At 39.1% G+C, this 26380-nt stretch overlaps 1 protein-coding gene across 3 annotated transcripts in view; it reads left to right on the top strand.

Moving 5' to 3' along the window:
* cpeb4b (cytoplasmic polyadenylation element binding protein 4b) overlaps positions 1–26380 on the top strand; it is a 33290-nt gene that overhangs the window by 547 nt on the left and 6363 nt on the right. Inside the window, exons 1-10 of one of the 3 annotated variants that reach the window (XM_055179314.2) lie at positions 110–129; positions 562–1716; positions 9600–9690; positions 15888–15938; positions 16933–16956; positions 19217–19387; positions 19491–19580; positions 19709–19827; positions 21609–21723; positions 23401–23582. In XM_055179314.2, coding sequence (XP_055035289.1) covers positions 616–1716; positions 9600–9690; positions 15888–15938; positions 16933–16956; positions 19217–19387; positions 19491–19580; positions 19709–19827; positions 21609–21723; positions 23401–23582 — 1944 coding nt within the window. In that variant the 5' untranslated portion in view covers positions 110–129; positions 562–615. Of the gene's footprint in view, positions 1–109; positions 130–561; positions 1717–9599; positions 9691–15887; positions 15939–16932; positions 16957–19216; positions 19388–19490; positions 19581–19708; positions 19828–21608; positions 21724–23400; positions 23583–26380 lie in introns of those variants that run through there. The other 2 variants (XM_055179313.2, XM_055179315.2) reach the window with 2 other exon arrangements.

Here is a 26380-nt window from a genome sequence, read left to right as displayed (position 1 = left end):
GCATAATACGTCATCATTTTTCGGCTCGCGACACACAGAAAATGTTCGTCCGCTGAAAAGGGAGAAAATTTCTGAGGACTTTTTTTCTCACAGCGTTTCTAATTCATTCCAGCGACGGTGTTTTATCGTGTAAGGTACCTTGTCGTGTTATTTCTGCGTCAGAAAAACACGGTCGAGATGGCCTTTCGCTGGATATGAAGCCTTTTAGTAGTTCCTGGTGAATAAGCCGGTAGCCTGCTAGCTGCTAGCTGAAGAGACGTCACGAATCTATAATTAGAGCCTGACAGACCTTTATAACTTCAGAAATATTCAAGAAACAATCTTGTGTAATACTTGACAGCCTGGACATGTCAAATAATGCATTTCCTGAAGATGTTGTTTATATTTTTCTTTTCAGTCCGTATTTTTGATATACTCACTGACGTAGTGCCACATAGTCTCTCTGTATTCAGTATTTCCAGTGTGTCAAGAATTATGTTTCAGCTTCTACTCTGTCCTACTGCGTCATTGTTTATTTTTAGGTTTAACTATATGTGTATGTGTGTTTGTGTTCTATTTCAGGACATAGGAAGCAAAAACAACAGCGTCGGAGCCAGGTTAAACTGGAGAACATAAATGGGGGATTACGGGTTTGGAGTCTTAGTGCAAAACAACACTGGCAACAAGTCTGCTTTCCCAGTACGAATTCACCCACACCTGCAACCGCCGCACCACCACCAGAATGCCACCCCCAGCCCTGCAGCTTTCATGAACAGCACCCCGGCCGGGAATGGTAGCAGTAGCGGCTCGACCTGGCTGTTCCCGGCAGCCACTGCTCACAGCAACATGCAAGATGAGATTTTGGGCTCAGAGAAACCCAAAGCCCAGCAACAGGAGCTACAAGAGACCCAGGACAAGCAGCAGCTCTCGCCTGGCCACCAGGAGAGCGTCATTATCTCTGAGCTCGAAAAGGCTCGCTCGGAAGAGAGCAAAGGTGAGAACGGGTCATCCGAGGGGACCAATGGCAAGGAGAAGCTGCGTTTGGAGTCACCCGTGCTGACGCCCTTTGACTATCAGGAGCCCTCAGGCCTGGGCACGGCCCCCCAGTCCAGCAGCTCCTCCTTGACCAGTTTCAACAACTGGTCGGCCGCTATCCCTGCCACCGCTTCCACCATTATCAACGACGACATGGGCTTCTTCAACCCCGCCGCTTCGGCCAACAACGGCCCTTTGCTGTTTCAGAATTTCTCCCACCACGTCAGCCCGGGCTTCGGTGGTAACTTCTCCCCGCAGATCGGTCCGATCTCACAGCATCACCCGCCTCATCCCCACTTTCAGCACCCTCACAGTCAGCACCAGCAGCATCGTCGTTCTCCTGCCAGCCCCCACCCGCCGCCATTCCCCCACCGCAGCGCCCCCTTCGGTCAGCTGCCGCATCTCTCCAACAACCTGAGCAAGCCTCCCTCACCTTGGGGTAGCTATCAGAGCCCCTCGCCCTCTCCCTCATCCACGTCCTGGAGCCCAGGTGGGGGTTACGGTGGTTGGGGTGGCTCCCAGGGGCGCGAGTACCGCAGAGGCCTGAATGGTGGCTTGACGCCTCTCAACTCCATCTCACCTTTGAAGAAGACTTTCCCCAACAACCACATGCCTCAGCAGAAGTACTCCCGCACCAGCCCCGGCTTCAACCCAAAGTCCTGGATGGATGAGAGCAGAAGCGAGAACATATTCCCTTTCCAGGTGCGTATACGGATAACTCAATCTAGCTAATAAAACTGGCACTGATGAAATGATATATTGATCAGGAAATTTTATCTTCTAGTTATTTTGATGTTCTTTGGTGTTTGAGGTACAACTCAATAAAGCCAACAGCTTTATTTTTGAATTTTATATATTTTTTAAAATAAAAATTATATTCATATAAACAATGTTTTATGTTTTAGTGATTGTCAAAACTGCTCTTTTTGATACAGGGAAACGGTTATTGTCAAAAGTCAATTCACTTGTAGTTTCTCTAGCAGGGATTTTGTATGTTTCGGTTTATGTATGTGGTGAACCTAAATATGTAAATTGTAGGCTCCAGTAATATAATTTTAGCTGAAGGTCAGTAAATGTGAACACAACAAAAAACACACATACATTCAGGTAGATTTTATTCAAAGACTGCTTTTTGGTATAAGATTATTTTATATTCGTAAATGTCAGGGCGGGGCAGGTTGTCACGCAAACACTGAGAAATATTCACTGAAATGAAAAGTGTGACACCCAGCACTGGCCTGCTCTTTATCTGCATTGTGTTGGCTTATGGACACCCTGCTTACTAGAAATTGGCTTTAAAAAAACACTAATCGTAACTTTCTTGTTACCCGTGGATCATTGTTTTGTGCACATTTACGCATCTGTAATTTGTTCGTTTCTGTTCTCTCTTGGCATTTTGTGACATTCTGCTTGAGTTAGGCCTAATGCAAAATGCCCAGAGGCTTGGATGACTAACTTGGCCCTGCCTGTTTTGCTTTCTAAACAGCACTGTAAGGTTTTAGTAGCTGACATCAGCTGCTAACGATGATGCTGTCTACGATGGTGTTATGCTAATCCTACAAAGCAAATAATTACAAAATGGACACTGGGTTTTTATATCTTCATTAAGCGTTTGATTGCCTCTATATAATTTGTGTCGGATGCGTTTTGTTTCTGATAGTATAATTTGGGCTTTTCATCCCTAGTACCTAGATAGTTTGATTGAGAGTATCAGATTTATAACTGAACATTACGTTGATACAACATTAAATGGGACATTATTGCAATGGCTCATTACATTTTGTTTACAACAGCAGTACTACAATACAGTATGTGTTAAAATGCTAGAGATGTGCTAAAATCACTACTGTTTGGTGTCTACATGTAATAAGGATAGTGTGATAGGCACAGAAATGGACGCATTGGCAGTATATTTGGCAGTATTTGAACCAAAAGTATTGTTTGCATACTATATTAAACCCACAAAAGACCAAGGACAAACAGCTGAGTTCTGAGGGTTTCTTTTAGCTTTGTTAAATTTGCATGTGACCTAGTCCTTGTAATTTGTCGATCAAGGTTTTGTTGTCAAAACCTTAATTTAATTTATGACGAGTGACTTTGCTGGTGTCTATTTTATAAGACACACATTTGCTGGAATCACCAAAATGGTCTTTTAGCTATACATCCAGCTTTGCAATAAACATTGCCATTTCTATGGTCCATCGACCCTTATTTGTGTAAGGGTATAACCATTTAAATGTCCCGGATGTTACATACTTTCCACTTGATTCAAAGGAACAGGTGCCTTCAAGATCCTCTTATTGAGCCATTTGCACACAAAGGTCATCGTCTGGTACAGGAACTTGGGTCAGCCAGAAGTCTTGTGCTTAAAATGCATTGTGTTCTGTGTAAAACTAACAAACTAAAGGTATTTGATAGCATTAAGGACCTGTGGCTTCAACTGCTGAGAACAGGCGGCTCTTATTCGCAGCTATTCGGTCCAGCTGGTTGAATACGTGATGTGATTCCCAGCACTGCATAATGTCGCTGGAAGTTTCCACAGGCTCTGTGTACTCTCAGCCAAGAATATCTGATGTTTGGTGTGAAAGCAAAGGCTGTCTCTGGAGGGGGTTGGACGCACGCATACACGTTTGCACATTGACAGACTCGCACATGAACAGGCGCTGGTGAGATGTGTAATTAAGCAGTTGCTCTGAGAGAAATGAGAAATGGGACATGCCATTCATAGTGGCGAAGATGGGTATCGTGATGAGGTTAGATGATTGAAGACACTGTAAAGAAAACAGAAAAACAAATATGGCTGATGGGAAGTGTGTCTTTTTTGCATAAACGGGCTGTTATGTGCCCAGGGCTCAGTTAGCTATCAAACAGACATGGAGACATTTTAAAGCTGTTTGTTTTATTGGCAAGGCCAGCTTTTGTTTGGCTATTGATATGGGGCGCAGGTGCCCACGGCAAATAGTCATCTGTTGCTCGGCTTTATTTTACAGAACAGAGGATTTGGCTGCACAAATGCCCAATGTGACACACTTTCTTTTTACTTTACTTTTTGAACTGCATGCAAATGTTAATTTACATGTATGCTTTTTGAAAATTTAATTCTTTAATATTATATGCACGCTCCAGTGTGTTTGTAAGGGCACTATGTATTTGCCAAGACTTTTGCTTTGTAGATTTAAGCCATTATCATGCATCTCCAGCTTTCTCTGTTTTTATATCCAGTGTTAGCGAAGTTACTCAAAAATAGTAATTAATAACCATGTAATTACTATTTTCGAAAAGTATTTCATTATTACTAAATTACTTTCTAAATCATGTTTAATAAATGATACAAGGATAGGCAAAAAGAAGTCTCTCTTAATTCTTTCCAATAAAAAAAAATAAAACTACATAATAAATGATTCTGTACACTGTTTAGGGGCCAATTCTCACTGTTAACTAACCATTAACTCTTTTTGCCACAATAGACTCATAATTACTGCTTATTAATACTTATTTAAGTAGTTACATTTAAGAGGGACAATTCAACCAAAAATGAAAATTCTATCATCATTTACTCACCCTCATGTTTTAAAAACCTGTATAAATATCTTTGTTCTAATGAACAAAAGGGAAGATATTTTGAGGATGTTTTAAAGGGGCCATGGCAAGAAAATCTGACTTTTTCCATGTTAAGTGCTATGGTTGGGTCCCCAGTGCTTCTTTCAACCTAGAAAATGTGAAAAAGATCAACCCAGTAACTTAGTTTTGGTAAACCATTCTCTACAAGCACATGAAAAAATAGGTTGTTGAAATTTGGCTCTCCTTATGATGTCATAAGGAGCCCTCATTATAATAATACCTCCCCTTAATCTGCTCTATCCAACCACAGCACTGCCATTTAGTGAAGAGAAAAGCACAATTTAGTTTTAATTGCAACAAACCACCATCATTGTGATCAGTGTTTGAATATCATCAGCTCATTTGCATTTTAAAGGGAAACCAGGCAAGTCTGCGTAATATTTCTCTGCGAGCTCCCCCTAGTGTCTGAAAGTAAATGCTTTCAAACACACTGTCGTAAAAACGAACTGTTGTCCCTCCCCCCTCGGAACCAAGTTTATCAGCTTATTTCCAATCCAGTTATGCTTCCCTTCCGTCAAGGGTTTTCGATGCTTTTCCCCCGGCTCTGCCATTTGCAACAATCGCTAGCCGTGTTTAGCTCGCCTGCCTCTGTGTTGTTTGCTGTAAAGTGATACTGCTTCTCGCGATATCTGAGACTTTGCGAGACTGAAGGACACCGGGTCGGATACAGCGAAGTTGCAAGTGGGGTATGGGGCGGGCGAGAGAGACTTCATTCGTCCGGTAATGAGTCATTTAACCATATATCGACTTACGAAGATGATTTATTAACATTAAAATGCTGCCTTGTGTCCCTTTAAAGGACACACCCAAAACGGCACATTTTTGCTCACACCTACAAAGTGGCAATTTTAACATGCTATAATAAATTATTTATATGGTATTTTGAGCTAAAACTGCAAATATGTGCTCTGGGGACACCAAAGATTTTTTTGACATCTTAAAAAAGTCTTGTGCCCCTTTAACCAAACCGATCGGAAGCCCCATTGGCTTCCACTTCTGTTTACTATGGATAGCAATGGAACTTCTGATCGGTTTGGTTACAAACATTCCTCAAAATATCTTACTTTTTTGAGTATCTCTAAGTATTACTACACTGTAAGCCCATACAGGTTGATTGAACCTAAAAAATTTATGGAAACTCGTTGCCCTAAAAAAGTAGATTTTGCCTGGTTGAAATAACAATTAATTTTAAGTTTAATGTACTTAATGTTTTAATTTCTTCCAATGCACTCTTAACCCAGATTAGATGACATTACTAGAAATGTGTGAGGAAACCTGTTGCATATAACTTTGGTTTTTATCACTTTAAATTACTTTTGATGTTATAAATGGTATTATAACAAAAATTAATGACTGACTTTAAGTCAATCATTGAATAAACGTGATTCTCCACAGAAACACACAAAACATGTGTTTTGACATACATTGTAAGTACAGTGGAGAGAAATACAATAAAATTATCATTTACAACAAAACAACATCAATAATATAAGAGCTTGAACCTATATGACATTTTATTAACAAATATTTGAATAGAGAAAGTTCTTATCAGTTTTTAATTTGTGAAAAAGCAAAAAATAATCTAAATAGTCAGGCGCAAAGGATTATGGGTATTCCTCACAACATGAACTAATAATTTTAAGTTATTTTTACTTGAATGTTTTAGTTTAATAGATTTTGTAAGGTTAACAGTTAAATCAACTAAACTTTTTAAGCTTTGGCTTCAAAACAGAAAATATTAATGATTTTTCCTTGATTGTTTGAGTAAAGACAATTTCTGGGTTAACAGTGTAGGAATTGGGTAGGATTATAAACGTTATAATATTAAATGTTACACTTTACATTATGACGTTAAATCCAATATATATTTGGCCACAAATAGCAAAAAAGCATCTTTCTCGGAAGCTTTAATATGTTTGTTGCATTTATAAAGCATATCTGCATCTCGCTCTTTGCTGGTTGCTATTTGATCTCGTAATAAAAAAATTAATATGGAACATTTATTTGGTCTTTGCTTATTTGGCCAAACACCCAAAGTGCTTTTTTCTGGCATTTCTAGTCGATTCGTTTATGAAACTTGTTTGTGGTGTTAATCCTAAAATGGCATTTCTGTTGTTTATTCACCTTTTGTTATATGAATAATGCAATAATGCAACCCGTCTAAGCTGCTGTCTTCTATACAACGAGTACGTTTACATGGGTAGTTGCTATAATTGAGCTCAAGGCTTTGCTTAGTCGAGTTATGTGCTTAATCTCTCTGACAAGTCATGACATAATGTGTATTGGGTAGTCAAATATTTACAGGTCTCAGCTCACAGCAGGCGACTAAATTTTGGAGCACAACGCTGAGTCTGGTTAATGCAATTAAAAACGTATACGTGCTAAGCAAATCAAAAATTCCAGGTCTGTTAATGTAAAAAAAAAACAGATAAATACTATTTGGACTAAAGTGTTTTAGTTCAATTTGAATTATAATTTTACAGTGCATATTGTAATGGTTATTTAATGCTGTACTGGAAGAAAATAAATGATTTCTCTAGTTGAATACCCTTAATTTACATATTAAATTTTTAGCGTGGACAGCAATTTCAAAATGTATGTTTTGTCTAGTTACCGATTCATTCTGGACATTCCTAAGTAGATGCTTATATTTCATGTCCTTCAGTTGTCTATTGAAAACCTTGTACATTTAATATGATAAAATACCATTGATAAAGTTCTCTAATGGGAAGAGATCTGAAATAGAATCCAGAGCGCAACGGTCATGGTTATTTCATGCCATCTCTTTGACCGAGAGCTCTTTCTACACCTTAATTACTTTATCAGCAGAGCCGCTCCACTGTGGAAAGTTTCCATACCCCCTGCCTTCCCAACCGTGTGGATAGACCGGATTAATAGGCTTTACAAGTGATTTAATGTGGACGGCTTTGAAATACCTTTCACCGTGACAAAAAATGAAATCAATACTCCGTTGCCCACCCCATCCCCCTTCCCTGTTTTCATTCGTTTAATGTGACATTTTATATTAATGTCATTCCCAAAAATACGCAACATGCCGCGCTTAATTACTAGAGTTAGGGTGTTTCATCAAGGTCCTTTTCTGAATGCTCTCAGCTGACTTTTTGTATGTGAACTTTGATGACCCGAAAACATGCCCCTGGTGGGTAAAGACCTTGAGTCAGCAAGCCTTGTGCACAGGCTAATTATAGTTAAACCCAAAATAGCTCTCCCGTTAGCAGGGTGTGCTTATTAACACCTTTTTAATAAGACATGGTTTGGCTGTTGATGGTGCCAATCATTATGTGGCCGGTTCTTCATCAAAAGGCTCTTAGTGGAGTGTAGTATGCGTTTATTTGAAGATGGCCTTTGGCCCGCTCTCGGTGTTCCAGCCCTGCGCTGTAGCATAAGTGCACTGCGTGAGCGCACATCCTCTCTAAGCTGAGGGGGATGAGTGCTGCTCTGAAGATCCCAGCAGATGCCGGATCGTGACTGAGCATGAGCAGATTGTGTGGTTAATCACGGCACCCTCCAGTCTAGTTGGGCACTAGAAGCTGTTATGTTGAAGCTCAGGTATACTACATTACCTGGACTCAAGCTATGAATTATTTGTGTAATAATAAGCGCGTATTGTTTGACCTTGGTATAGTGTTTTGCTTGTTTTGACAAATACAAGGGAGGTGCACTATTTTTAGTAAAGCCTTGTGTTTGAAACGTTTCTAAAGGTGTTATTGCCATTATATCGCCTCTTGTAAAAAATAAAGAGGCTTATTGGCTTATTAAAGGGTTGTCTTAGTCTTGAAGCACACTCTTTACAGTTCTTTTATATGCTGTCTTTTTCCTAGCTTAATTTTCAAACACTGTAAAGTCAGCAGTTTTAAAATTGCTTGTTCCCTAATAGTGTAAACACTGTGGACCTGTGGTGCTATCAAATCTGCTGTTTGGTTGAGCATCCCAACATTGGCTCAAACAATGGTGTACGTGTGGACTAAAGCTATCTGTTTTTGGCAAGTGCCAAATGGGTGAAGTTTTCAGAAAACCTGTTTTAAAAATGTTGCCGTTCCTTTTTTTATACACTTTCTTTGTAAAGCACAAATGCCTTGGATTGTTACAATATATTATAAGTGGAGGACAGTAAAAGAGTGTTAAACCTGACATGAGTTGCCTGCTATGCCGACGATACCTGCTATGCTTTTCAATGAATTACGGTGAAATGCCGCTACATCCAAAAGCCAGGGGGCACTCTCGTGCAGATATGCGCTGTAGACGAAGAACCATACACGCGCATCTATGACACGTAGCGCCAGGAAAATGGTTTAAGGATATATTTATATTGCTCTTCTTCAAACCTTTTTAGGTATTTTCATGATAATAAAGAATATGTATATTGAGTATTTTTGACGAGTGTTTCTTTTTCTAATGCATGTTATAAACGACTCAAACTAACGGCGATTTCAGATCCATAAGGACCTACTGATCAAAGCCGTAGTACATGAAATAGCTGTGAATGATATCGCCTGTGTGATTCAGAATAGTTATTATTACTGCATATCGTCATTTATTGGTGCACCCCTAGTGCTGAATCATTAATCTAAATTTCTAATCATTTTTTCACTTAGATTTCATATAATAAAATAATCCTGTAACTCTGGTAGAATGTCAAGTAGAATCTTAATCTGTTTTTATCAAATTTTATCAAAAAGCCCCTGCTTCTGTTCTCAAGCAGTTTCTTGACCTTTAAGATCACACCAATCATTAGACTTGTCATTTAATCCATAGGTCGAGCCAGTAGTTGTTACACCTCTCATTTGTTACTTTCTTATTTATTTCTCTTTAAAGGAACAAAAGCACAATCGCTTTGTCTGTTGTAGATGAAAGGGATACTCCTGCTGAGCTTAGGGATCTGAGAAATGCCATCATTGTTTCTTGTTGTCTGATAGCCGTTGTCCTCTTCCCCTCCCAAACAGGATCGTCCCCGATCATTCGATGGCTTCAGCATGCATTCTCTGGAGAACTCTCTGATTGACATCATGAGGGCTGAGCAAGACACACTAAAAGGTAAGATAAGCGTCTGAGAAAGTAGATTGTGTGTCAAAGTACCGTATTGATGGCCAAAAACCTTTGTCCTATCAGCAGTTAAATTTATGCAGCCACTCACATGTGTTTTGAGTTGCAATGTCCTGTGTAACTGGCTTTTACTCCAGTTATGCCACCGGAAGATTTTTGGAGCTCCTGTTCTAAAACCAGTGCTGGTCGACAGGTTTTGCATAATTTTTTAAAGCTGTTTGGGTGTTGCACAATCACTTTGATGCTTCCACCCTAACTGATTGCAATGAATGGTTGTGTAGGACTTCTAATTGAAAGCAGTAATATATGCATGCTAATGATAATTAATAAGCCCAAGTAGTTTTTCCTAATCTTTATCAGCCTGTATTTTGGAACGGACATTAGGTCTAATCTTTTTTATGGTCACTGCTTTGGCCTGAATTGAGCGTTGCTGTGGCAAACACACGAGTTGAAAAATGTGAACTTTGACTAAAAAACGCTCCACGTTAACCAACCAGGAGCTTGCTCTAGTGACGTGATTACAGGAAGCGAGCGGAGTTGCAGAAGCCCCTCCCATGACGTGAATTTCCGCGTGAATGTCTGGATGACTAGAATTTCACGCGCGAATGAAGCAAGTAAACGGAAACTGTTCAAGCGGCAAACTAGACACGGTGGACGCAAATTTGACACCTCAAATGTGGCTGGTGTGAACCCACAGTCAGAGTCGTGTGCATTTTAAGTTCAGATGCAGAAGAAGTCCTGTGCTGCTGTGTGCGTTCAGGTGTGAGGATTAGTCCGAGGCGCGCACATTACAAGCCCTCTCACGTGCAAAGGAAGCCCACAAGCTCTTTTATGCAAGGAAAAACAAATAATGCACAGTGTGATTGTTAAACTATGATAAGGATAATAATAATAGCAGAATTATAATTTAAAACTATAACGAGTAGGAATGCCAACTATCGTCTTGAGGCCCGTTATCGGCCATATGTTTTAATTAAAGTCACAACTCTAGTACCGATACTGAAACGTGACATGTAAATGTGTAAACACTGCGGATCACTGATTAGTCAGAGAGAATAGTAACTACCAGCATAATTGCTAAATGCAAGATTAACTTACCGTTTAGCTTACCACTTACAATGATGTCACAGCAGTAGATGCGGGCTACACAACTTTAACGATAAGTCTACAATCCTAGTCGCTTTGAAGCGATGCTAAACTACAGAGGGAAAGCAAAGGTGAGCCAAGCTGCGTCGTGCCGAACATAGTCAAACCACCCAATGGAAAAGCGTCATAAGCTGCATAGCATGCTCAGATTGGAAAGATCTGATTTTCCTAATGCTGTATAGCACGTACCTGAATGACCAAGCGGTTGTTGTCGTGTTGGTAATACATTTAAGATGATCTGATCGTCAGAGTGCGGTTCAAAAGGAAAGACGTCAAATTGCGCGGCCACTCTTCTTCATCTGCCTTCGTAAAAACCTTCTGATGCGCACAGCAGGGTTATGTGAACGTCTGAGCTGTACACGCGACATTTTAACTAAGCAATATGATTTGAGAGGGCTGTGTGTCGTCGTGCACCCAACGACTCCGAATAACTTACCATTACTTAACATTACGATGGGCTTCAGTGTAAAGACTGTACTTTAATTCCTGTTTTTTCTTTAAAACGATTGCATCCTAATGATGAAAGCGTGCTCAGGCTCGGATTGCTCAAAGTACAGTGTGAGTGCATGCGATAGGGTAGGGAGGGGGGAATATCGTGATGGGGCACGGTTTGGTTGGGTTTGCCCTAATGTGAGTGCACACTTACAGACTTAATAGGTGTTTGAATTGAGGATCCAGTTTGAGTGGTGAAGATCCAGTTTGAGTGGTGAGGAATGGTGTTTTATTGATGGGTTGCATGGCATCTGCCTAGCAATGGTATAAGAAGTCATGTGCATAGAGCAGTTGTACATATTGAGAAGAGAAAAGGAGCAAGAACTGATCCGTGAGCCACCACAGTGGTCAGTTGGTGTTTTTGTTAAAACTTTAATATTTTTGCTATTCCTTGACCTCAGATGTGGTGTTCAGTTTTTGGTTCGAGAGAGAGAGCAGCTGTGTGAAGCTGCCCATTAGCGCTGAATCATTGCACTCCTGCACACAAACACACGCACGCACACCCACAGAGTGAGGAGAGAGATAAAACTTTGTGTTGACCTACAAATGGCTGTGTCGGTGCAGCAGAGCTTAGCCAGAGCTTCTTTCTACAGCAGTAACTCTGAGGCTACAGAGTACAGACATTTCACAAACACTTTGGTTATAGGAGATTGTAGGGCTGCAACTAGCGATTATTTTTATAATCCGATAAAAACCTAAATATTTACTTAATTAGAACTTTTACTTATTATAGCTAAATAAGTAACCAAACTGTGTGACCAACGCAGTTTAAAGTGCCTGATAAACGTGGAGCTCGCATTTAAGGAAGAAAAAGTGGCTGACTTTGAGCGTAAATCTTGCGTTGTATGCTTGACTTTGAGCATGCAGCTGTTGCTGTATGAAGCGGATGCATGTCTGTGCTATCGCAAGGTGAGAAGAAACACCTGATATACGTGCAGCTGTCATTGTACGAAGAAAAAGTTCCTTAAATGAATTGACAACGAATTTCATAATCGATTGTTATCAAATTAGATGTCACGATCAGGTTTGTTTGCCCTAGAGTCCGAGTCATTTGATTTTGAGTATATGCTGATACCGAGTCCCGATCTGATACTTCTATAATACATAAAAAAAGAATAAAAAACAGCGAAAAAACAGATCCAGGATGTTCCTTATTTTTTATTTAATTCACCTTATTTTAACATTCAACAACTCTGTGACAATGCACCAGCGCAGCACGTACTCTGGTGCTGAGCAGAGCGAGACATTCAGCCTATGTGCTGGGGCTTAGCCCCGGATGGCCATGGCCCAATTTAAATGTATCCGAAGGTGTTTCTCAATGTCAAGAATGCATCCTCGGAAGCCAGAACAGTGTTTCCCACAGGATTTTGAGAGACTTGTGGCAGTGATGACGTCACACGGTAATTAGCATATATGTGATGTCATCACGTGTTTGCTTTGATCGAGTGTTGGCACCTGAAATATGTTTCACTTCTGATCTTTGATCTGTCACGTTATATTGCATTTTAACACAACTGATTGCTATTATTTACATATTATCAGTTCTGTTGTCAGACATAAAATGAGCAGACTATAACCCTATTCGGATGGGATTAGTTTTACAGTTGTAGATGCCGTAGTGTAATTTTACCACAGGACATCTGTAATATTGATGGTCAATTCGGACGGGATTAGAAATCTCAGTAAAACATTCAGAAGTGGGAGGGGTAACTCGATTGCGCAGCAGGTCACCTCTCTCGTCGACGTCATGTGCACGTTGCTTCTTGATAACAACATGACACAGACGAGAAAAACTCAAAACACTGTGTTTAATTTCAGTTTGGGGAGAACGTCAGTTTCAGGTAGAGTTCTGTGAATTTGACTTTTTAAAGTTTGTGACTTTTTAAAGTGTGTGTCGTGGTATTCAGGAACTGACTTGCCACTGACTTGTTTTTTCGCCTAGAATGCAAATAAATGCTTAAGCGCTTTTATATTTGAAAGAAACCCGAAAAATAACAGGAAATTACGAAATGTACGTGTATGTTTACAGCTGGTCTATAAATCACCATACATTTACATTGAAGTCTTACTGCTGTTGCTCTTCTCATCAATGTCTTTTTTTATTTAAATGCGAGTTTTATTGTCGCGTATAGCGCAGACAATTTGGTGCAAATTCAGAAATACGAGAGAATACACAGTAACTGTTACACAAAGTTACTACAATACACGTGCGCAGGCATACCGCATTATAGAGAGGGAGAGAACGTGTGTGTGGGAAACACTAATGCTAACCTTTCGTCAAGTCATCGCCGTCTTCTCTGTCAGTAAAATCTGTGACTGTTGACGTTTACGCGAAAAAGAAAGTATACGGAGGAACGGACATTGAAAACACCGCCACCTTTTTACTGTTATGTGAGAGAGAGAGGCGCGGGCTGCATGCAACATAGAAAGGGAGGTGGCGCGCTGGGTGCTTGCAACAATGAATTAAGATATTTTTAAACAGTAAAATATAAATGTAAATGGAGATCATGAAAAATCTATTTGTGGCAGCCAGTGCTGATTCCGTGGCGGTGCGCCACGAGTAAATCAATGTATGGGAAACACTGCAGAATTTCGAGGATGCTACGCTCTGAAATCACCCACAATCACCTTTTCACTGACGTAATGACGCAATGACGTGCACTTGCTAAGCCTGTTCCGTTTACCTGTTCTCCGAATGCTCAAGAGGAGCCTGTGTACGAAACAACTCCGAAGTGACTTGTAAGGACCAGTCCTGCCAAGGAAGTGTCCTTGACATTTGAGAAACACCTCAAGTCTGGATCGGGAGGTAACGTCCGATTACGATCGAGTCTGAAATCACATGATCGGATTAGGACATCCCTAGTTGTGGCAGCCCTAAGAGATTGGAAGTTGTTTATAGTCATAGTGTAGATAAAATGCGTTTTTAAATTTTATAATCTTTGTAACTATTATATAGATGATGGAGAAAACCTTTTCTTTTTTTTGTTAATTATTAAAAACATATCTAATTTGTTTCTAAAATAGAGCCTGCATCACTGTTAAAGATATTGTTGGGTTATGTTGAAATACTGTAGGCCAGGGGTGGTTTAATATAGCTCAAGCCCTAATAAAACCCCTTTATTGTTTTAGAAGCCATTTGAATAAACAAACTTTTCTGAAATGTAGATATCCAGGGGCACGGTTGAGTTGCCCCGCTCTAGATTGACCTTCAGCCTTTACTTGCCCTCACAATCCCTCTTCAAAGGTGGGTGTTAGTGGTGCACTATTTTACCACTGATTGCAAGCTCTCATTTAGAGACTCGTATTCTGGTAAAAAAATCGAATTCGCCTAAGCATGTCATTGAATATTCAGCCTCATGCCACATAACATCATGGGTTGCTCATATGTGAAATCCAGGCAAGTCTAATGATCTAATGGGAGCAGAGTTTGATTTCAATTACTGATTTCACTCAATGATTTAAAGTTGATTTCAGTCTTTGACATGATCTTACTCGGCCAATATTAAAGATAAATTCAATGTTATATTTTCACAGAATGTTATTTACATTATATAGGATAATTTTGCTTAGAAAACAGTAAATCACAAAAAACTTCAGCTGCGTTTTTATTCTATTTGTTTACATTCAAAAAGCAACACAATTAAATATTTTTTATATAGTTGCTTTAACTGAAGCACATTAATCGCACAGTGAGTGTCCTCTTGTGCCACATGTTTCCGGCATATACATTACTGCCATTCAATATCCAAATTAGGCCAACTTGCAGGGTCAACAGACCAGTGCTAACCACCAAATCCAAATGTGTGACCCTACAGACACAAACCCAGTGTGGCAGAGATGACTGAACAAGAGACGGGGGAAGAGAAATAGTCCAGTGTACAAGTTGCTTTGAATAGCTTCCAGCTTTGTCCTTGTGCCTGTAAAAGAACTCTCTGTTCCCTCTAAAGCAACAAAATGCTGTGACGGTCCCGGCCACCAGCCCGTTCTTGGGGTAAATAGTAAAAGAAGGGGGCTGTGAGGACCATGTTAACACCACAGCATGCCCCTGGAGTAAAACGCTCCATACAAGCCACGTTGGTTTCACTCAAAGTTTCCTCTCATTCTTCTATCGGAGGCTGAATGTTGCTGAGCTCAGCAGGAGATCAAAAGTGATCTAGATCGGTAGAGTGTTATGCACTCTTGTGTATGGGGGGATACAAAAACAGGCGATTGGAAGACAATTTTATCACAGGAAACCTTGCATACCTTTGCTTTTGATGACTGTTTTCCTTGTGGCAGCAGTGTGGGATAGTTTCATCTAAGTATGTGCTTTTTTCAGGACAGAGGTAATTTGGTCTTCGTTATTATGTTCTTGTGTGCTATATTTAACTATGGCTCATTAAGCCTAACTTATCGTAAACATATTCGAAACATTCAAATGGGTGTGGACACTTTGAAACTGGAGGCCAGTCACTCTACTGTGCATTGACGCAAAGCACATGTTGAACAGGCCAGACAGATGCGTTGTCATTTCATTCCTGCAATTGATTTATACTCTTCTCTTTCCAAAGGTCGCCTCGGATTCACCCATCCAGGAGGAGACAGCCCCTTGCCCATAAACGGTATGTACATGTATTTTATTGGTTTGGTGTGTTAGTGTTTCAAACAAGGGGGTGGAAGGACGGGTCCAACAAGCTGCATGTTGACACAGTCAGCAAGATCAATGTTTGTGCCTACGAAGTATTAACCTTCTTTAAGTCCTTGCTGGGCCACTTTTTCTCATTTATTAGTTAGCAGGTTGATTTCATGCTGTTAGCTTAACCGTAAATATAAAGCAAATGTTAATAATTTTCCAATTTCACCCCAAATAAGACAAATGAAGCATGAAGGATATGGAAGTTTTGCTGATGGCTTCCCATAATCCACTGTCTGTTTGTTTTAATATTCACACCCTCAGCATGACTGAGAATACAGAGAATTTATTCCTTTCTCATAGACAGATGGAGTCCTTCATGCATTTACCAAATTAAAGCATAAATACACCAATGTATCTGGGAAATGAAATTAATCCAGTTTATGTTTAGAATTGGATGAATATGATCTGTATAGATTTTTAGGTAAAATTCACAGGTTCCAATTTAAATTGTCTAGCCGTACTCATAAGGTGTTGTCGCAGATTACAAAGCTATAAACTGCTTAGTCGTTTAAATAAAATTATTATAACAGTGTTTGAAAACACAATTACATAGATTTGAAAATGTAGCATGATTCCAGCGTGTCATTTTGCTTATAATCAGTGGCTCTGAATTGAGACGCGCTCGGACAGGTAGGCTGAATAACACAAGCTGGTCTTTGTAAAATAATTTACTCAATCTTTAGACACTGAGCCAAGAGAATCTAAACAATTTAGTTTTACCATTTAGGTCTAGTAAAGCTTTTCATGTAAACACAGTACTTTATAATATTATATAATCATTCAAGTTAGCCTGTCACAAAGGATGACACACACTCTTGTGTTAAAATACATGAAAATGGCGTTAATCTGTAAGTTGTAGTGAGTTTTATTTTCATCTGCGATATGTTACTTCACTTGTTATCATCTTATTTTACATGCAGCAAGGAATTATGGGAGGCGACGAGGTAAAGGAATCTTTTAACAATTTAAATTGGCAACATAAGTCCTTATTCTATAAATATAAATGAAATAATTCAGTGTCTGCATGAATTGTTTGGGGGATTGTTAATCATTTGCATGTACACGTGCAGCCTTCATTTCCATTTGTGTATCAATTGTAACCCTATTTCCTGCTGTTCTCCAGTGTTGTTTTTTTTGTCTTTTTGGTGAAATTAAATTTGATTGTGGCTTTTCTGCGCGCGTGCACACACACACACACACACACACACACACACATATTCAGGCCGTGTTTTTGGCTAAATCTCTTATATAAACTCTTATAAAGCAGCTCAGGCCTGTATTCTGTCACGTCAGGAGGAAATTTACTGGAGTTTATTGAGCCAGAGGACATGACTAATACTATATCCAATACCCCTCACCCTTTATCACTGCTATGCTGCAGGGCTACAGATACAGCCATAGACTGACAAAATATTCTTCTGTAACCTGATCACCAGTTGGACCCCCATTTTATAAAATGTAGCAGTAAAGGGCAAATGGTGTCTGGAACAGCACACTTGTAGTTTCATTACAACGTGTATGCATCTGTTTACACAATGAATTATTAGATAGTTCCAGCTCCTTGTTGCGTCTAATTTTATTTGTATTCCTGTATTTGCGCTAGTCTAACATGAATTTAGTCACACAACATTTAATATGTATTCATAATAAAATAATTATGCAAAGTTTTACTTCAAATATAAGATAAAAGTATCTAATTTCATCATCTCATTGATCGCACTAATTCTTTAAATTTTTTAAAGGGGCCATGGCATGAAAATCTGACTTTTTCCATGTTTAAGTGCTATGATTGGGTCCCCAGTGCTTCTATCAACCTAGAAAATGTGAAAAAGATTAACCCAGTAACTTAGTTTTGGTAAACCATTCTCTAAAAGCACATGAAAAAATGGGTCATTAAAATTTGGCTCTCTTTATGATGTCATTAGGAGCACTTATTGTAATAATACCACCACTTAATCTGCACTATCCAAGCACAGCACTGCCATTTAGTGCAGAGAAAAGCACAATTGAGTTTTAATTGCAAAAAAACACCATCATTGTGATCAGTGTTTGAATTTCTTTAGCTCATTTGCATTTTAAAGGACACACCCAAAACGGCACATTTTTGCAAAGTGTCAAATTTAACATGCTATAATAAATTATTTATATATGGTATTTTGAGCTAAAACTTCACATATGTGCTCTGGGGACACCAAAGATTTATTTGACATCTTAAAAAAGTCTTGTGCCATGGCCCCTTTAAGAGACAATAGACATTAGGTTCACTGTCAATGTGCAACTATCACAAAACCGAGTCATCGTAAAACATTTAATCAAAACTTTCCGTTTCCACTCATGAATGTATCAGGTTGTCTGAATGTCTTTCTAATGTTCATACTTATAAGGGGGCTTGTTGTGTGTAGATCTCATTTGTGGCTTTGTGATTGGCTCAAACTCTTTGACAGCAGTTGTGTCCTAACCGTACTCAAACAGTCAATCTAACGGTTCTGTCCACGAAACATTTCCTGAAGTCTTCCGGCTGCTTAAGACCCTAAATGGAATAAAGCTGTTAAATATACAGAAAAGGTTACATGTGTGAAAGAAACATAAATTCAAGTATGTTTATTTAAGTATAAGTAAGTATATTTAAACTTTGCTTGTGGTGTATATATTTCTTAAATTGTTAGTTTTGTCTGATGTGGGTTTGGATGAGCCACATATAGCTGTCGTAAAACGGCCAACATACACACACTTGTGACAGCACATTACTTTATAATAATGTGTCCACAAAATCACAGCTAATTAGTTTATTACTCTGTTGAATGTTGTTTATTTTTATTTATTTGCAATAATGGTAATAATAAATGTAATTTATTGAATATTAGATGTCAGTGTTGCGGTTGCAGCCATCTGGCTGTCTCATTACTTTAATGCTCATGCCATCCTTTCAAAACAATTAAGACAAAGTGATTCAACATTCAATGTTCATTCATATACAGTATAAAACAAATGTCCTGCTTAATCATTGGTTCAGAACTGTGGGCTATGATTTGCTTGGTTACACAAACACAAAAATCTCTAAACTTCACATTTCTGTCTTCTCCGTATTGCTTGTGCTGAAAATAATCAGTCAATGTTATAATTTTCACTCGTTGGTGCCAGGGATGCAGCATAAACACTGAGATACTCCAAGCCAAATTCAAACATCTGCCTTTCCCTCTTCAGGACACTCATCTCTGTTCCCGATGGAAGATGGCTTCCCAGACGAGGAGAGATCCGATCCGAGCCTGCCAGGCCTCGGATCTCCACACTGCTTCCCTCATCAGAACGGAGAAAGGGTGGAGCGCTATTCTCGCAAGGTCTTTGTGGGCGGCCTCCCCCCTGACATTGATGAAGGTATTAAGGATATTTATTCTAACTTCTACTCTATAAAAGCTTATTTTTGGCTTTGATAATAGCTGCTAAGTTTCTCTTACCTCTGCAATATTATATTTCCCAGATGAGATAACAGCTAGTTTTCGCCGCTTTGGGCATCTGTTTGTGGACTGGCCTCATAAAGCAGAAAGCAAGTCATATTTCCCACCAAAAGGTATGTATTGTGAGATATTAAACATTACAGGTTTTAAAGGGATAAAAAAATGGATATATTTAGTATATTTATTAATTAGTACCAGTAACATTATCTTTTTACTCATTTTTAAATTCATTTTTCCAAAGGTTACGCGTTCCTCTTGTTTCAAGATGAGAGTTCTGTTCAGGCTCTAATTGACGCCTGCATCGAAGAAGACGGAAAGCTCTACTTGTGTGTATCCAGCCCTACTATAAAAGACAAACCTGTAAGGATGAATTATAAAACTGCACCTCATCTTAAAGCAGTGTATATTTAACACAGATTTTTGATATATTTTTTAAACCTTATGGGGTGGTTTCCCAGACAGGGTTTAGATAAGTCCTTGGGTCCATTTCAGAAAGGTGGTAAGTGAAAACTCTGAGTATGTTATCCCTGAAATAAGGGGAAATCTGAGTTTTCTGTTTCAAAATGAGAGGTAGGTTAAACCTGAGACCGCGGGGTAAGTCAAGCCTGTTTCAGAAGGAGAGGTAACTTGTACTCAGAGTCTGTTTCCGGAGTAACTTACTCTCTGAACCTAACCTGGTCGGGAGCAGGTTTTATCCTGTAAACTCAGAGATTCTTGTGGTCTCCTCCCCATTTTTAAAGGAGTAGCTGTGTTTAATCTTGTAAGTTGCTTTAGTATATTCATTCATTGCGCACATTTTTAGTACATACACTGTAAAATATTTTTTTAGCTGTCTTTAAGTTATAATCAAATTGCCAGTGCTCATGATTTTACCTTAGTGCTTTATAAATTTTATAATTACACTTAAATTTAAACAAAAAAATTAAACAGTATATTGAAATCACTAGTAAAGCCAATTTGATATACTTAGGTGTAGAGACTAAAAATTTTAAGTGCTTTTATAGAGGATCCTGTGTAGATGATACATTTATGTCGCAAGAGGATTTTGAGACCCTGAGTGGATTTTTGTCATATTCTTTTGCATTTATGTGAGTGGTATTATTTTTCTTTGCAGTCATTTTAGATAAATATCCTTATATGACTAATATCAGTCTTTGTGGCCATGTTCTTACATCTAAACAGTTGACTTTACATTTCTTATCAATGCATTCATCATTATCGCTGGTCCAGTGGGTAGTGCTGTGCGCAGTGGTTAGGGCAGACATACTGTCGACGACATGAGTTCGAATACCGGAATGCTTCTGTTTTATTCATGACAAACATTTGTAAAATTTGTAGCTTTTTATGCCCAAGTATTATGCTTAATTTCATTTTTAGCTGAGCTGCTGTCATCTTTTGTCCATGAGATTGCATCTGCATGAAAGTGGATATAATAACGTACAGTCCTCAGTTTATTTACTTCTGATATTTTTACTGTGATGAAAAATTAAATGTACACATTTACTAGAGTATCAATTTCCAACAAATATTTTTTTCTTTAAAATATATGCTCGTAGTTGCTGTACACTTGTAGCAACACTTTCCATTTTAGTAGTAAAAAGGATTAAAACCTCTTTGTCACGTGCTGTTGCCATGGTAAATCGTAATATCTGAGCTCCATTGATGATGGCTTTTCATTGTGGCTGTGCACGCGCTTAACTCAGAGTCAACCTACTCAGAGTCGATTGAACTAACTCAGATCTGCTGTTCTGTGACCGAAAACTCAGAGTTTCCTATCTCAGAGTAAGTCAACTCAGAGTTCAAGTTTAAACTCAGAGTTGGTTGAACCTCCTTATTGAAACGGGCCCCAGGACTAGGCCTTAATTATATTAGGACATTTAGGTCGTTTTTACCAAACTAAAATCTTAAAATCTTAAGACAAAACAATGGTACTAATATATGTTAAGATGTGTCAGTGCAAGATGTTTTTAAATTAAGACAGCTCAAACGTGCATTTTAGTCTGGGACTATGATAAGCCCTGTCTGGAAACCGCCCATAAATTGCTGTGCTAAGTTCTGACAGTATATAATGTGTATGTATATATAAGTTTATAATACGCTAAACTATTGTTTTATTTTGTTTCTGTGTGGTTTTGTAACAGGTCCAAATTCGCCCGTGGAATCTTAATGACAGTGATTTTGTGATGGATGGCTCACAGCCCCTGGACCCAAGGAAGACCATATTTGTGGGTGGAGTGCCGCGCCCGCTTCGTGCAGGTAAATTGGTTGACATGAACTAACTATTATCTATTATCTAACTATTAAGTTTTGTCAGAAATAGATGAGTTTCTGGGTTAGAAACATGAATTCATTAAATGATTTGGTAATTACCTTATTATACCTAAACAACGCTACCAGCATATAACTCAACCCAACATGATCGTTCTCGCCATAACCAGCTGTCTACACAGCAAGAGACCCATATCCCACTGTGTGCAATGCGAAGACCTTTTAGTAGACGCACTCTAGTTTTGTCGTGTCAAGCTGCTGACCTGCACAGTTTTTCGCACACTGTTTTCTCATATGCTAAACAATTCACAGATTTAGTCTTAACCAACAAAATATCCCTGCATAGTTTTTATTGTTACTTCTTTGTGTTGAAATGCGTATTTTGTTAAAGGTGCACTGTGTAACTTTTAGGAGGATCTCTTGACAGAAATGGAATATGATTTACATAACTATATTATCAGTGGTGTATAGAGCCCTTACATAATGAACTCTATTGTTTTTGTTATCTTAGAATGAGCCGTTTTTATCTGCATACACCCCGAGTCCCCTTACAAGTTGCCGCCATGTTTCTACAGTAGCCCTAAACGGACAAACTGCTCAACAGAGCGCATTTTGTCACTGTTATCTCAACATGTTTGGCCTTTGGCAGCTACCGTTGCGTCTCTATGTAGTTTTAAGGGAAGGGGTGAGCGGTGGACTGAACCAATTTGCAGTCTCACCACTAAATGCTGCTGAAATCTACACACAGCACCTTTAAATACTTACCGTATTTTCGGCACTATAAGGCGCACCGGATTATAAGGCGCACCTTCAATGAATGGCCTATTTTATAATTTTTTTTATATATAGGGCGCACCGGGTTATAAGGCGCATAGAATAGAAGATACTGCAGTCAAACGTTTGACTGGGTTTGCATTATGCATCCACTAGATGCAGCTGTGCTAAAGGGAACGTCAGATAAAGTCAAACTTTATTAAGCCTTCTGAAAACTCACCATGGTGACGTTGTTCAAACGTTGATGTGCATATTAACAATATCTCCTAGCCTTGCTTACCCCAAACGTGGAAGGGAACTTTTCCCTAATTCAGTAAACACGTTGTAAATGAAACAGTCTGGCCGCGGAAGCGTCCTCGCGGGAGCCGGCCGGAACATTTTGACATTGACCCGGAGTTTGCCTTGATCCATATATAAGGCGCTCTGGATTATAAGGCGCACTGTCGTTTTTTGAGAAAATTAAAGGCTTTTAAGTGCGCCTTATAGTGCTGAAAATACGGTAATTGCTGGGTTTGGGATATTTCTAGCTTTATTAGTTGCACTTAAGTGTAAATTTGTGTTCCAGTTTCCTCCTGTTGCATTGTGATTAGGTAAATAATACTGTTTTATCTGTAAATAACTATGTAATTTTGTGACTTATATATATATTCATTATACGGTAACTCCAAACTTTACAAAACAACAACTTGGGCATGACCGCAAAGGAAAACTCAACTATAGCTGAGAAGCTTTTATGTGGTAGTAGTATTTTGGCAAGCTACACTTTCAATGTAGCTTACGTAATATATAACTTTACTAAAAGTTGTCATTAAAATGTCGTCATTTGCTTTGTTGTAATAGATACATGATGTTATTAGACATGAAATATTGAGCATGTTTTCTTTCTGACAGTGGAGCTGGCGATGATCATGGACAGGCTGTATGGCGGCGTGTGCTACGCAGGCATTGACACAGACCCAGAGCTGAAGTACCCTAAGGGAGCAGGGCGGGTCGCCTTCTCTAATCAGCAGAGCTACATTGCTGCTATCAGTGCTCGTTTTGTACAACTGCAGCATGGAGAAATCGATAAACGGGTCAGTGCTGACTTCCACAAAAAAGACCCACGCACACTCCCCCTTCCATGAAATCGCATTGATCACATGAGCCTCGCAAACACTCAGAATTTGGACTATGGTCCAACCCTAGTTGTGACATTCTAACATGGTTTGACTGATAAACAAGTACAGTTTCTGTTTGTCTCAAAGACCATCCAACATCGAGAAGTGCTTTAATGTGGACTCTTTCCTTTTCAGAGAGTTCTCTACGCTTCACCATTTTGAACAGGAGTGATAGATTGTCAAACTGAACTTGAGTGAATTTAATTTTTATACCCAAATTTGAGTCAGCACATTTAACTTCTATTAAAATGTTAGAAATAAACAAGGCATACGATTCAGCCATTAAAACTTTTTTTTACTTAATAATAAATAACTATAAATGGTAGGGGTGTAACAATACATCGATATGGATTGATACATTGATTTTATTTTTTAACAATCCGATGCATCGATGCCACACGTAAAAAACGATTTGAGGTACCTTTATTTTGACACACCCCACGTCCTCATTCCTTGACGTAATGTCCATCTACACATTACCGCCAAAGCGAGCATTTCTGTTTATTTTCATCTGCTAGCGTCAGCAAGTGAATGCGATGCGGCAACAATGCGGTTGTAGCAGTGAAAAAACAGCGAAAGAGACAGAAGACAAGCGTGTGTTTAGCACTGCAGGTGATATTGTCCATGCAAAACGCATTGTCCTCTCCTGAACATGTTGATCAGTTGTTGATTTTTTTTAAGAAAAATCTCTCAAATGAGACCACTACAGCACTTGTTTGACTGTTAGATCTGATGTTGTGTGACAAATCAAGTGCTTAAGTTTAAGAGCTTTATTTTTTATATTAATTTATTTTTCAATTTAATTACATTTTTAATTCAATAAAACTACGTCAGTAATTGTCACTATTGCACATTTTGGCACAAAATACTGAAAGACTTTGACTGTGACCACCATAAGCTTGATTTTATAGGACATTTTGCCCCTCATTATTAATTTTTCTTTATTTAAAAAAGTGTACTTATGTTAGTTTGTTGAAATGTTCCAATTGGGATAGAGTGCCATTTTCAAAGAGTTTAAAGCTCCCGTTCTGTCTGTGATTTTGAGGCTTTGACTGTGTTTATAGTGGGCAATATAACATGTGTTCATGTTTCACGTGTAAAAAAACGCGGTATTTTTCACACAATTTACTTATCTGTACAGGCACGTGCAGAGGGGGGGGGGGGGGGCGGTGGGTGCCCAAGCACCTGCCCCTTTACCCCTGGATGACCAAAGTGCCCTTTTTGTCAAGGCATTTTTTTTGTAATTAAAGGAATAGTCTACTCATTTTCAATATTAAAACATGTTATTACCTTAACTAAGAATTGTTGATACATCCCTCTATCATCTGTGTGCGTGCACGTAAGCGCTGGAGCGCGCTGCGACGCTTCGATAGCATTTAGCTTAGCCCCATTCATTCAATGGTACCATTTAGAGATAAAGTTAGAAGTGACCAAACACATCAACGTTTTTCCTATTTAAGACGAGTAGTTATACGAGCAAGTTTGGTGGTACAAAATAAAACGTAGCGCTTTTCTAAGCGGATTTAAAAGAGGAACTATATTTTATGGCGTAATAGCACTTTTGGGAGTACTTCGACTCGGTGCAGTAACACCCTCCCTCTCCCATTATGAGAGGGAGAAGGGGAGCGGACTTTTCAGGCGAGTCGAAGTACTACCAAAAGTGCTATTACGCCATAAAATATAGTTCCTCTTTTAAATCCGCTTAGAAAAGCGCTACGTTTTATTTTGTACCACCAAACTTGCTCTTATAACTACTCGTCTTAAATAGGAAAAACGTTGATGTGTTTGGTCACTTCTAACTTTATCTCTAAATGGTACCATTGAATGAATGGGGCTAAGCTAAATGCTATTGAAGCGTCACAGCGCGCTCCAGTGCTTACGTGCACGCACACAGATGATAGAGGGATGTATCAACAATTCTTAGTTAAGGTAATAACATATTTTAATATTGAAAATGAGTAGACTATTCCTTTAAATGCCCTTTTGTGAAGGCCTGCCCAATCTAACTATTAGTAAAATTAATCAAAAATAATTTAGACGCAAATAAAATTAGTCACATGATGACGTATTGACCTTTTATTGGACAATCTCTTTAGGGACGATCACTAGCTAGCTCACAGCGCTAACAGCGCCCACACGTGCATGACACGGTGCGCAGTAGAGGGAGGATCCCCCTCGAGCCGGCATTGAACCGAAGCGATGCTTGTTATATTGTTATTATTTTACAAGAACAACGTGAGGAGAGCATGCATAGCTTTTGTTTATTGCTGTCTGTGTGTATTAACATCTCTAGAACGTTAGATGCAAACAGGGCTCTCAAGTCTCACGCATTCGGCGGGAGACACACGCATTTCAGCCAGTTTACTCGCCAAACCTTGCATTTCTCACGCTGAAAAGAAAACATTCTTCCCATATAAAAACAATGGATGAAGCAAAGGCAGGGACGTTCTCTGCCGGGAGTTCATACAGGTAGCTGTCTCGAGATTTAAGGTGTACTCAACTTCACGCAGCAATGCAAGAACCGAAACGCACATGACATCAAAGTACCGCGAGAAATATTCGGGAGATCATACGGAGGAGTTTGATTTCAAATTGCTCTCGAGCTGTTCTAATGTCATCCACCTGTCACGCGGAGTTTGTTGGAAGAGCAAGATCCGATGAATACGGTAAAAAACTCGTTTAATTTTTGTATCATATTGAATTTACGATTGGAC

This window comes from Misgurnus anguillicaudatus, chromosome 9 (assembly GCF_027580225.2).
Source record: "Misgurnus anguillicaudatus chromosome 9, ASM2758022v2, whole genome shotgun sequence".
NCBI lineage: Eukaryota > Metazoa > Chordata > Actinopteri > Cypriniformes > Cobitidae > Misgurnus > Misgurnus anguillicaudatus.
The sequence above is the reverse complement of the archived record's forward strand: the minus strand, read 5'-3'. Positions and strand labels throughout refer to the sequence as shown.